Source organism: Aegilops tauschii, chromosome 6, assembly GCF_002575655.3.
Source record: "Aegilops tauschii subsp. strangulata cultivar AL8/78 chromosome 6, Aet v6.0, whole genome shotgun sequence".
In the NCBI taxonomy this organism is placed as follows: Eukaryota; Viridiplantae; Streptophyta; class Magnoliopsida; order Poales; family Poaceae; genus Aegilops; species Aegilops tauschii.
Window position 1 is genome coordinate 336,553,522 of NC_053040.3, and position 13,419 is coordinate 336,566,940.

A 13,419-nucleotide genomic window follows, 5' to 3' on the forward strand; every position below is an offset into this window, starting at 1 on the left:
CCATTCTCGATGGCAGTGGGCGTACGACGGCCTAGGCATCGGCAACTATGATGGACCAGGAGGTCGGCAGCGTCGGAGGATGGCGATGACGTGGACGTGGGACAAGGAGGATGATCGCGGGGAAAGGTCGATGGATTTGGTCAATTTCAAGTATTTGTGATGAGTTCGAACTATAGGGTCGGATGTCACGGCGGTTCCAAATTCATTCCATGTATGTGCTCGGTTTGTGGTGTATGGGACATACTATGTACGGAAGGTCCGGGATGGTTGTTGTCTTTCTGTCCGGGCTGTCCAGCCGAATAAATGGGCCGGACTAAGGGTCCGGTTACATGGCCCACCGACGAGCGCAAGGTCCAACGCAGGCAGCTCAGACCTGATCAGCGTTCAGGCGAGGGCAGGGATCAGTATCAGTAGTCACCTCATGGCCGGCGGGCATGATGAGCACGGCGGCATGAGAGCGCGCGCCCCAACACGGCTCCGGCGGATCGACATCATCCATCGGTCGCCCGATCGCGGTACGGTACTCTACGCCACGGCAATCACGCCGCACACGTCCCGTCGTAGGGGCCGCACGCGTGTGTGGGCGCCTCTTTCTCGTCACGCTGCTCTTGGTTTCTGGGTCTCGATCTGCCTGCTGGCTGGCCCGGGACGTACGTCCAGGGAGACAAAAGGCACGACAAAACAGGGCCCTCTGGTTCTACATGTGGTATGGTATGTGGGTCGATCGGCGCAGTCGGCCGGTCCGCCGGGAAAACGGAAACGAGCTCGTATTTTTTAAGCCTATAAAATCGAACATGGCTAAGACTGTATGTAGGCAAAATGACAAGTAAGCTGGCCAGTTTGTAACGCAATAATAAATGTAAAGTACGGAGTACAAAAATGCCAAATATGTGTTATCACGTGTCATGTCAAACCAAAATTTGTGCATCCTCGGTTATACAGAGACCGGGTGTATACTCATCATGATTGTATTCCTCGACGCTAAGTTATGAAACAAATAAAAAACACCCTTTATCAAAAAAAAGAAGCCAAATCATACTACAAGACTTGGTAGCGATCCATAAAGAATCATATCAAAAAGAGATTTAGAAAAACAATTTATATGATTTTTTGTGGTTTCATTTCCTTGGTAACCGACTTGCATTTCAATATAAATCCTATTATTTGTCATTCTGAAATAGTTACCTAAGTCAAACTTGTTTGAGTTTGTAGAAAAATGTGCTAACATCGACAACATCAAATTAGTTTTATTAGATTCATCATAGCAAATGTTTTCATTCTATATGTATTTTATGTTGTAGATATTGGCAATTTTTTCTACAGAGTTGGTCAAACTTAAGGGATTTGACTTAGGACAAACCTAGAACTTCAATATTTTCAAACCTAGGCAGTAGCTAGTTAGCCCTCATGCAAAATTGGTGATTTATTTAAATCGTTAATCCTAAAATCCTATTACATTGTTACTATTATCATACAAAGCATATCCGAAGAAATTACAAGACAGAGTCACTGCTTTGAGGGGTATATCAAACACAGTAAAAATTAAATGCCAAGGCTCATGACTCTCGAACTGACATCCAAACTAGGGCAATATAGCCCGCACTGCAGCCTCCAAGTGATTGCACTCGGAGATCAAAGACACACATGCTTCCACGCGGCGAAAAAATGACTTTGCGATTCAAAAGTCATCATAAATAGATTTCACCGAAAATACCGTGATGTATGAATATTCCATCGGAATACATCTGGTGTATGTATGGCATTGTTAATCCTAGCAATTGGAAATGCATATGGCAATACCCGATGTAATTTTGCAAGTAGCACATTTCATGTACTAATATGGTTTGGGGATCTAGGGTCTAACAAGCAATTAAAGCGCATAAGGATCAAGGTATAATAACAACATGGATATCCAAGAGGTTACAATAACCATTAAGTGTAAACAGCACACAATAAACCAAATTAACCCATGCATGGTTTTTTTTTGCATGCATTGTCATTATCCTCTATACTCAAAAAGTTACAATACACTAACTATATTTCCTAAGAAAGCAGCCATTCCAAGTCAATATATCATGTGTGCTCGCCACATCATCAACCTGCCAACTCATTACCAATTTTTTTCCTACACATGCGACCCTTTCCCCATCAACAAAGTGTGCATGGTTGGCACGTCAACGAAATTAATCCTCACAATTATTCATGGCATCAACCTAATTATCTATGTCTCGAGCCTACCTATTTTTAGCAATGTTCTCGCTGCAACACAAGGGTTATCTTCACTTAACTATTTTGTACATAGAACATATCATGGTTCAAAAGATGGGCTAATTTTGAGATCATAAAGAGTAACATTTAGGAATATTTCTCACCTCAAGTATTTGACATTTCCACATACCATACATATCAATTCTAGGTTATTATCATGAGATGAAGATGTTTGGCAAATTTAGATTATGATGGTGTACTTAGAAGAAGCAGCCTTATCATTTCCATAGTTCACATCAAATGGCAGTAAAATAACAAGATGAATGGTGAGACAGTATGTTGATAGTTCCTTAACGCCCATCTTTAATTTTTATAAATTTATAAATATGCTGGGTTGCTAGTCATTTCGAAGTAAATTTTAGATGTATATTTTTGTACACCCTCTCATCTCACTCTGACTTTCTAAATATAATATTCACTTGGTGTATGTAAGTATTCTTTCTTTCCTTGACTACATGGGCGAGGTGGTGGATCATATCTGAGCTCCGACAAATTATGCAGATTCTTTGTTTCATCATCAACCTACTAAGTCAGTGCATATTTTTACTATACATGCGAGCTTTCCACACATCAGCGAATCGTGCATGATTGCCATTTTGCCACATCATCATAATTATTGAATTCATGCTTCAGCTAACTCATCCAAAAGTCCGAACTAATGGATGGAGATGGACAATATATTTCAACACTCCCCCTCACGCCTAGGCTATTTTATAGTCCTTAGACGTGGGATCGATGTAGGCCGCATAATCGTTTTATTTAATGCTGGGTTGGCAGGGTCTTGAACTAAAGACCTCTTGGCTCGGATACCATATTGAATTCATGCACCAGCCAATTCATCCAAAAGTCCGAACTGATGGAGGGAGGAGGGCAATATATTTCAACAGTAATTAATCCTTGCTATTATTCAGGGCATCAACCTAATTATGCATGTATGGAGCCTACCTATTTCTGGCAATGTTCCCGCTGCAACACGCGGTTTATCTTCTAGTAATATTTCATAGTTCCAAAATATGGGCTAATTCTGTGATAATCAAGAGCTAACATGTACAGGCATATTTTTCACCTTAAGTATTTGACATTTCCGTATGCTACACATACCAATTCTAGATTTTTATCATGAGATAAGATGTTTGAGAAATTTAGATTATTAAGAGGATATTTTTTATCATTATAACTTTATAAATAGATAGTGGTTGCAAGAGGATATTTTTTATCATTATAACTTTATAAATAGACAGTGGTTGCTACTTTTTTTCGAAGTAAACTTTAGATGTATATTTGTTTGCACCCTCTCATCTCACTCTTTCATTAACTAAGGGGGCGAGGTGGTGGATCATATCTGAGCTCCAGCAAATTAAGCATCTTTTTTAGTGGAAATTAAGCAGATTTTAATCGATTGCCTTTTGTTTAAAATTCAAATTTAATAGCTTTCAATCACATTTATTTTGTAAAATTGAAATAAATAAGGATAAAATACATACGTCTTTTTAGGTACTCCCTCCATTCCCTTATACAAGGCCACAAACTCATATTACAGGTACCAAGATAAAATTTAATGACTCCTTTGCAAGTCAACTTTTCTTTTCGTTAACCGGGATCATTAATCCACCACAAGCATGCAACGAATGAATGGGAAGGAAGTAGCTGAGTATCATTATGACTACATGTATGTAAATATTAAAAAGTTGCTAGTACTACAAGGTAACATCATTAATTTTTGCCTCGATTATTGTTGATGGTCTTGTATTGATGCAAAATATATTTTTGATAGTGGCCTTGTATAAGGGAATGGAGGGAGTAATACAGATGTAAGCCGGCTATTCCATGAAGATGAATTGTTTTCCATTGACCGAAAATACATGGAAGGGAAGGAAAGACATACATCAGTAATGCTGAAAACATGTTCTTAAGACACACCTAGTTTTCTACAGGTGAATAGGTGTAAGAAGTTCTGGAAGTGAAAAGATAAACATAGAAAAGATGAAGTAATGGAAACAGAGAAGACAAACTCACTACACCTATAGATAGCCAAACAGATGATCATGAGAACTGAGAAACCTAGGTATTCAACTCGATTCTCCGTTCCAGGCCCCAAACGGACAGAAATGAAAGTACTAGATCTAACACACACGCGATATTGATGATACTATCTAACAAGGAACCCTAGACTGGAGCCGCAGAAGAGAGTTAGCTAACTTCGAACGTCCGGAGAACTCGAGAGGCTTGCTCATTAGCTAGGTAATTAAAGTGGAGTAACGCTCATGTTGGCAGCCGCCGCGGCCGCCGCAGCATAGAGACCATCCTTGAGAAGCATGTCTTCGGCGCCATCCTGCAAATCACAAACCGTTAATTCCTGCAATTACTACAAAACTTCGCTCCGGTTTCAGAGCTACCGACATGCTGATGAATTAAGACACCTGAAAATGCAGTGGTAGATAGGCTAAGGGTTTAGGAAACCGTAAATAAAAGCTAAAGTACCTGAGCCTTGAAGGTCCTCTTGAATCCCTGATCCGGCATGAGGCCGAAGTGGATGTGCGGGAAATGGGCCCACTGGTTGCATCAACAACATGCCAAGACATGAGCAGGTTTGGATTAGCAAAAAGAAGCTTGTCGAAACAAATCTGAACAAACCCTATCTAGCTCCCATAGTCCCATGCATGCATTGTAGTAGTATGGTATTTACTGTGTGGTGGCTTAAAGCACCGGTGCATGCACTGATGATGCACAGAGCTCGCTCGGCATCTTGCTCGCAAGCGGCCGAACACAAGCTGTCCCTGTGTCCGTGCTGACACCGCGCGTAAGGCGACCGGTCAAATCAAGACGACACGCAAACAGCGCTATCTAGCTAGGAGCTACACCTCTCCTACTAGGTACTATGCACTTGCAGTAGCGTAGCGGAGGAGAGATTTTACATTCTTTGCGGCTGCGCTGAAGGCCTCGCGGTGGGTGATGTCCGGGTTGCCGGCCTTGATGCGCTGAATCTCATCCCTGTCGCAAATCGTCAGCATACAGCGTGAGAAAACGTACGCCAAGAACATGCGCATGCATATGTACGCAGAAACATCGATCGATCGATCGTCGCAAGATCTTACTTGATGAAGCGGTTGTAGGCGGAGGGAACTCTCTGACGCTTCTCCGGAGCTGCATAGACAAATTGGCATCGTAGATTCGGATCAGCACACGCAGGAAGACATGAACGAATGGGTGTGCATGCTTTTACCTAGGTTCCGCTACTATACATAACCACGCACACAGATCGGAGACAAGCATGGGTACCCATGATTGTATGTCTTGATGTTATCTCTCCCATATTGATCTCATGTAACACTACGATATCAATTAACATGATCTCTTTTCCCTATCTTGCTCATTTAACGCCGTAGTAGCACACAGCTAAAAAAGGTATTTAGATTATTATTTTTTCGATAAAGGGAAAAATGTTATTTAGATGATCATGGAGTATAACGAATCCACTAAACTTCAAGGACAGGACACTACTGAATACTGATCGAGGTGATAAGTATGTGCCTCATGTTGATAAGGCCCTTAACCCTAAAAAAACAAAACCAAAGCAAAGCAACAAAGAATGTGCAAAAAATATCGTCAGATCGAGAGGAGTACATGGGGCAGCTTCATCCCACGAACAGTGCGAGGTGAACGACATCCAAGCTCGTGGGCTGTTTGCTTTGACTAACGTATAGCTAGCAAATGAAAGAAGACCAATATAAAGAACCTGACAAGAAGAGCTGGTCCTTACGCCTGTTCGCCGATGGGGCGCTCTTTGCCGACTGCTCGGTTTCCTGCTGCGCAGGCTTGGCGGCAGGCATCGGCATCGCCGGCAGGTTGCTGGCGCAGCTGCTGTTGCTGCGGCCCGTGAAGCCGCTCAGGTTGGTGCTCGCCTGGTCCATCAGTAGGCTCGGCGTCTGGAACGCAACCTCGTCCTACGCCAAACAAGACCTAAGTACACAGACACCGGTCGGTATATGGGCTCAAAAGTACAGATCGGAAGAACTTACCAAGAGGCCATGGGGGGAAGTAGGGGAAAGCAAGGAGTGGCCGAACTGGAGCTGGTTTGCCGGAGGCGCCGTGGGCGGGAGCAGGAGGGCGCGGAGGTTGACGGAGAGCAGGTTGGCGCAGTGGCCGCACCTCACCGTCACCGTCTTGAACAGGCTGCTGCACGGCACACCGACCTGCACGCGGGCATCAAAGTTGATCACTCCTTACAAGCTTACCAACCAGCAAGAAAGCTAAAAACAAGGAGAAATGAGGCTAGGATATGATGCTAATATTTCAAGCAATTAGCAAGCGCTGTCGGTAGGTGGACGGCACGTACCGCAAGGATGGTGTCGCAGCAGTTGCAGTGGACGTAGCAGAGCTGCTCGGTGGGGGACGGCGCGAGGTGGTCCAGGTTGAAGACAGCCGACGAGGAGGAGGACGACGACATTATGAATGTATGTAGTAGCAACCGCTATGCCCTGAGTCTGCTGATTGATCGGCGGCAAGTAATACCACTGCTACGGCTAAGTATGTGTGTGGGTGGCTTCTCGCTTTGATCGAGCTCGAACGGATCGCAAGAAATTACCACTACAATGGAGAGATGAGTCGAGATTGAGGAAGCAAGGAATTGCGGGTGTGTAGAAAGGGGGATTTTATACGAGCGGGCCGGCGAGGGGAGGTAGAGATATCCTTTTGGTCCCCTTTGATTTGATGTGATGAGGTGATTTGATTTGATGTCTGGGTGGGTGGCTGCTCTAGCTTCCCTTCGGATTTGATTTGATGGACCTGCAGGATGGATGGATGCAGCTAAGCCCAATTCGAGAAAGCCGCGGATCTGTCTGTCGTTGCTCCTGATTTGAAAGCCAAAACAAAACAAAACAAAACAAAAACACGTAGTAGCTGCTAGTAGTAGTAGTACAACTACTGCATGTGGAACTTGCCGCGAGCAACGACGGAAAGGCGGGGGGCGACGAGGCGGTATGGGCCGGTGGTGGTGGAGGATGTAGCTGTGGACAAAGCGAGATGAAGATGGGAATGAGATGGGAGTGAGACAGAATGCCCGGGTGGGACTTCAGGTATGTTTATACTGGGGGGCAAATTTGACAAATTTGACCTACAGACGAAATCAAATCACAGAATGAACTGTCCGTGAAACTATTTCACGCGGCTGACCCATGGCGCCTAGCTCCCAGGCGCTGTACTAGTGCAGCGCCTGGGAGCTAGGCGCTGCACTAGTGCAACGCCTGGGAGCTAGGCGCTGCACTGTATAGTGTGGCGCCTAGCTCTCAGGCGCTGCACACTGACTTAGTAATTTTCTTATCACACGGGTGCGACGCTGGCCGTGTAGCACCTATCTGTGAGGCGTTGCACAGTGTAGTGTGGCGCCTTCGTGTCGGGCGTCACACAAAAAGGTCAGCCGCGTGAAATAGTTTCACGGACAGTTCATTCTGTGAGTTGATTTCGTCTATAGGTCAAATTTGTCAAATTTGCCATACTAGGGTTGGGGTGGGAGCGAGCAGTGGGACGGAACGGTGGGCCGAGGCCAAGGAGCGCTAGCTCCCTTCTTGCCTTGGCCTTCCACAGCCGGGCGGGCATCTCGAGACTATTTATGACCGAAAAGGGGAATGAGTGGTGGGGATCGCCGGGCCCCGGCCGACTGTGGCGCGATGCGGCCGGTCTGCCCGGCCCGGCCCGGCCCGGCCGGCCACAACGCGTCCTCTCCCTCTCCCTCCCTGTACTAGCGCGATCGACATCTTGGAATTCCATCCATGGCCGCGACCACGTACGTACGCGAGAGAGGAACCTGTAGCTGGCTACTGGCTCCTAGCTCATTACTGATCGGCTACACGTATAGTACGTCGATGCTGCTGGGTCGTACGTGTAGGGGCACGGGCTAGCTTCTGGAGCTATGGCGACATGACACGAGCCGGCTTTTGATTTTGAGCACTCATGCACGCGCGTAGGTACGTACGTACGTCGACTTCGCAAAGTAGTACTACTCCTAGCATGGAGCGTGCTCGCGCGACAGCGTCTGGCCCTGGTCTGGCTTGATTTTTCCGGGCACGGAGAGGGAGCCGGGGTTTAAATGAAGCCGGCCCGGCCATCCGGGACAAAGATGCCTTTGCCAATTACTTGCGTAGGCGTAGCCATGTGTACTGTAGCCCCGAGTTGAAGATATTGATTGATGTTCTACCGGAGACAGGCCGTACGTACGCGTACGTGCATGCATGCGTGAGATGTCTTTCGCTGGACATTTCTATAGGTTATAGAACATGTGGTTCGACTCGATGTTGCTAATACTCAATTTTTCCCAGCAAAATATTCTTCACCTCCAAATCTAGTTTGTGTCGTTGCGTGTGCGTTATCCTTGTAATCGTAAAATGTCAAAAGAATAAGATTCATGCACGGTGAGTGTATGCCATGCCCGTGTAATGCTACGTCTACAGAAGATTACTTAATTCTTTTACATGCAATAGGATGTGCAAGAAAATATCTGGATATGCCTTTGAGCTTTACCACTTTGAAAACTTTTGTTTGGGATTTTCTGGAAGGAAAATATCTCAAGAGGTTTGAGGCCTGGATGGGCCAATGCAACCTCCATGGGGAGGGAGACATACTATTCTTAATTCCATTGTGACTCAAATCTCCCTTTATCACATGTCGATGTGGCTTATGAATAAAACTTTCATTGAAAAGTTAGATAAGCATAGATGGAGATGTTAAAATATATTGCCCACCTCCCTCCATCAGTTCGGACTTTTGGATGAGTTGACTGGAGTATGAATTCAATATGGTATCCGAGCCAAGAGAGGTTTTGAGTTCAAGACCCTGCCAATGCAATATTAAATAAAACGATTCTGCGGCCTACTCGATCCCACGTCTAAGGACTAAAATAGCCTAGACGTGAGGGGGAGTGTTAAAATATATTGCCCACCTCCCTCCATCAGTTCGGAATTTTGGATGAGTTGGCTGGAGCATGAATTCAATAGGAGATTCTTTTGGCAGGGATGTAAACAAGAAGAGACGATATTTGCCTGTCAAGTGGAATAGAATATGTAGATCCAAAGACAAGGGGGTTTGGGAGTGAAAGATCTTAGGAGACAAAACATTAGCCTTATGGTCAAATGGTGGTGGAAGCTTGAAACCCAAAACGAGGTGTGGCAGGATATTGTTAAAGCTCGATATCTAACTAATGAAACTGTTGTCGCTGCTAAACCTAGATTCTCTGACTACCCCTGCTGGAAGGCTTTGTTGAAAGTTAAAGAAGTAAACATGGAGGGTAGGTGTGTCAATATTGAATCTAGGAATATTGCTAGGATCAGGAAGGACTCTACAAATGGGATGACTCCATTTAGTGTCCAATTCCCTCAACTTTTTGAGGTGTGCACTAATCAGGATTGTACTGGTGATAAATTCCTTGCTTATGACCTGACAACCTTCTTTCATAGAAGGCTTGATCATGGGCTAATGGAGCAATGGAACAAAATACATAACTATTATGTTTCTGGTATGCACTTGTTTGAGGAATGTGACAATTAATGTGTATTGGGGCTCAAGTAAGACTGGGAGATTCATTGCCAAATCCATGTATAAGTGGCTGGAAACACCTCTTCATGGTTGCAACTTTAAGTGGATCTGGAAAGCGGAATTGCCTCTTAAGATTCAAATTGTTTTGTGGCAACTATCTCAGGATGCTGCGCTGACACGACAAGTCATGCAACATAGAAGTGGACTGGAAATCCTAGCTGCTCCTTCTGTAGGGAGAAAGAAACATCAAAACATCAGTTCTTCTCTTGTCCTGTGGCTCGGGTGGTTTGGCGTTCAAATGGGGTGGTGTTAGGAACTGATACATGTCCTGGCAACTATTGGCAATATTTCTCTTTGTGCTATTCCTTCCTTCCAGGCAAGGAGAAATTCTACACTGTTGGCCTAGCGGCTGTGTGCTGGGCCATTTGGCTTGCTCGTAACAGAGCTACGTTTGAGAAAAAGTTGATTAAAACTCCATTTGATATTGTCTTCTCCGTTTGCTCGTTTTTGCTGTACTGGGCAGGTCTTCAACAGGTGGGCGATGCGCTGAAGCTTAGCGCTGGAGCAGAGATGATCAAGGGGAGTACGATGAAGCTGATGCAGATTTGCGACTCGTCCAGGAGGCCGACTGCTGGAGAGTGATGATGGAAGCGAATAGTGGTGCTGGAGATCGTCTACTTGTCCCAGCTCCTTCCTTCAGGCCGTGCCTTTGTGTAGTGCTCGTGGTCGCTAGATATTTTCTAGTTATACTGTACTTGGTGGTAGACTTGTTCGGTTCACTCTATCGTTACTCTGATGACATGCTATGTAATAGGGATATAATTTAGGGTGTGTCTAGGTCTCAGTCGACTGAGACTTAACCAAGTCTCAATCAAGTGATATAGTATATGAGAAGAAAAAAAACTGAAAGAAATTTTTTGTACAAATCTTAATGCAAGATCAATGGAATATAACATCGACTGAGACATAACGAAGTCTAAGTCGACTGAGACGTAGCAAAACTGTATAATTTAGGTGCTGCTCAGGTTTTCGCCCCATAGTAGTCGTTTCGATGGCGAGTAATTGCGGTGGGTTTCTGTTGAGGATATAACTATTAGGTATGACCCGCCCAGGAGGGGCCGGGTTATACCTATGGCGATTCATGAAGCCCAAGACAGCTTTGGAAGATGGCGGTTCAGTCAAGGGCCCAAGGCCCAAAGGCGACTCAAGGCCCATAGAGATAAACCGCCATAAGTACATAACTTGTATTGTAAGACAGAGATAGTTAGAGACCGAGCCGGACACTGTTTATGAGCCGGCCGGGACTCTATGAGCCGCTGGGCGTCGACCTCTGTATATAAAGGGACGACCCGGCGGCGGTTCAGGGCAAGGAACATCAGATCAAAAGCTAGGTCAAGCGGATTCGCTCCCTGGTAATCGAAACATAAGCAATACCACCTCAAACTCGATTAGGTCTTACCTTCACCGCAAGGGGCCGAACCAGTATAAACCCTCGTGTCCTTTGTCCCGTTTTAACCCCTTTAAGCTTCCTAGTTGCGATGGCTCCACGATTAAGTCCTTTTACTAGGACATCTGCCGTGACAATTCCACGACAGTTGGCGCCCACCGTGGGGACTGCGCACGGTGGATTTGAGTTCTTGAAGGGCAGCTTCGAAGGGCTTAAGGGATACACTATGGGCCGGATGACCAAGAGTCGTTGCGACAAAATCTACATCGACGACGCAGGCTAGGGCCCCGACGCCGACTCAATTGAGTACGGGTACCGGGTCCCCTTCGGCGGAATCCACGTCTTCATTAGCCAGATCGGCGAGTCGGGCCCTGAGCCAGACATCTGCACCGACATCGTCGAGACGGCTCAGCATGCGAGACCCGCTCGGGCTCAACCCGCCATGAAGCGTGCCTTCGTGGGATGCATCCATGGAGGGGAATTTTCTGAAGGATCTGTGTCTGGCGGTGAGACGGCCATCTACTCTGATGGTGAGTCGTCCACGGGTGAGACGGATTCATTGTATCAATTGCAAGACGGTGGGCTTGGGGACTGTTCCGATGGCAGCAGTATTCCGGACCCCTTTGAGCCGCCGAGCAGAGTGGGGATCTTCATGGCTGGCACGCAAACCGTTCAAAACTCTACGACCGCGGCAGCGATAACCTCCGGGTCACCGGCAGCCGGGGCAGGAGGCCCTGCGCGCCCGCCGGCTCAGGTGCTGATGGATCTCATGGATAGGATGACAACCCTGTTAACCGTCGTGGTTAATCCGGCGGATCAGGCTCAACATGATGCAGAAGTGGCACGGTTACGTGAGGAGGTAGCACAAGCCAAGGTAAACCTAGCAGCAGAGGACGTCAGGATGGCCACAGAGCGGGCGACTTTGGATGCTCGAGCTCAGCAGATTCAATCAGAGGCTTTCCAGCTTACGATGGATCTGAACGCATCAAATGAGGTCATGAGGAGAAGGCACCAGAAGGCTCAATCCCGTCTAACTCCGACTTATGATCCTAGAAACCTCTTCCGCACACCCGGTGCAGGCCCCAGTAACCCGCCGGAGGTAAACCGGGTTGCAACGCCCGGGGCTGGGACGCTGGTTCAACCACGGGTGATGGAGCCTCCTCGTATGAATACTGCTCCACCTCATTATGTACCAACACCACCGGGTCATTATTCTAACCCTTTGGAGAATATGATGGCTGCGGCAACACGATTGGCGGCTCTCCCGGTGGAGGGCGACTCTCCGATGGCGATTGAAACACGAAGGGTCAGAGAACTTCTTCAGACAGCTCTGGCACATCAGGAGGCATATTCTTATAGTCGAGACATGATTCATTCGACCCCTCGCCCAAGCCGGAGCCCGAGTTATAGCAGGCACATAGATTCAGCAGCCGTTTCGAGCAACGTCCGGCACCGTGACCAGCCGTGCGGGCATGACCCGACGCGTGATGGAGCTCCTAACTTGGTTGACCAGGACATGATACGCCAAGAGGCTGAGCGGGCGGCTCAGCAGGCGGCTGAGCAGGCGGCTTACCAGTCCTTTCCGGTTTATCCGACGATTTCTATTGAGGCAGGCGTGACCACGAGGACCAGAGGTGTCCCTTGCTTGGTGCCGGCTCTGCGTAACGAGCGTTTGCCTAAGGATTTCAAGGGGCCTCGAAAGGTGCCTAATTACACGGCCGATTTACTGCCTGGGGCATGGATTGAAAGTTATGAGATGACCATGGAGCTACTGGAGGCCAGTGACGCTGCAATGGCCAAGTACTTCACCATGATGTTGGATGGGACGGCCCGCACTTGGTTAAAGGGGCTGCCACCTAATTCCATTGGTTCATGGGCAGAGTTAATGACCCGGTTTATTCAGAACTTCAAAGACACATGCAAGCAACCCATGTCAATTGTGGATTTGACTAATTGCAAGCAAGAGGAGGGTGAGTCCACAACCCATTGGGTGCGCCGGGTCAAAGCCATAATACGTTCATCTAATAAGATGGATGCCGGCTCTGCAGTCTTAATGTTGGAGAAAAATTGCCGTTTTACGCCTCTGAAACAGAAGCTGGGGCGGCTCAAGCGCGATTGTAATGACATGGGCCAGCTAATGGCGGCTCTAGTCAAGTACGCTGATTCTGATAGTACCA

General features: G+C 46.8%; 1 protein-coding gene across 2 annotated transcripts; it reads right to left on the reverse strand.

Annotated features, from left to right (window-relative positions):
* Positions 1–4,091: 4,091 nt before the first annotated feature.
* Positions 4,092–7,324, reverse strand: LOC109740578 (protein YABBY 4). Of its 2 annotated transcripts, none has more exons than XM_020299631.2 (7): positions 6,605–7,324; positions 6,288–6,461; positions 6,005–6,212; positions 5,364–5,412; positions 5,184–5,259; positions 4,750–4,821; positions 4,092–4,600 (listed from the first exon to the last, which is right to left on the reverse strand). In XM_020299631.2, the coding sequence occupies exons 1-7, from the start codon at positions 6,713–6,715 to the stop codon at positions 4,514–4,516; spliced, it is 777 nt and encodes a 258-aa protein (XP_020155220.1). In that variant the 5' UTR covers positions 6,716–7,324; the 3' UTR covers positions 4,092–4,513. The 2 variants fall into 2 exon arrangements, with proteins under 2 accessions (XP_020155220.1, XP_020155221.1); XM_020299632.2 differs by having other exon boundaries at positions 6,029–6,212; positions 6,605–7,323.
* Positions 7,325–13,419: the final 6,095 nt, after the last annotated feature.

What these genes read in the sequence shown, in the direction of transcription:
- LOC109740578 (XM_020299631.2), bottom strand. Translation starts at nt 6,715, where the DNA reads ATGTCGTCGTCCTCCTCCTCGTCGGCTGTCTTCAACCTGGACCACCTC. An exon ending in GCTGCGACACCATCCTTGCG is followed by an intron (nt 6,462 to 6,604) that starts GTACGTGCCGTC and finishes GCCCGCGTGCAG; the next exon opens with GTCGGTGTGCCGTGCAGCAG. An exon ending in AGAGGACCTTCAAGGCTCAG is followed by an intron (nt 4,601 to 4,749) that starts GTACTTTAGCTT and finishes TGTGATTTGCAG; the next exon opens with GATGGCGCCGAAGACATGCT.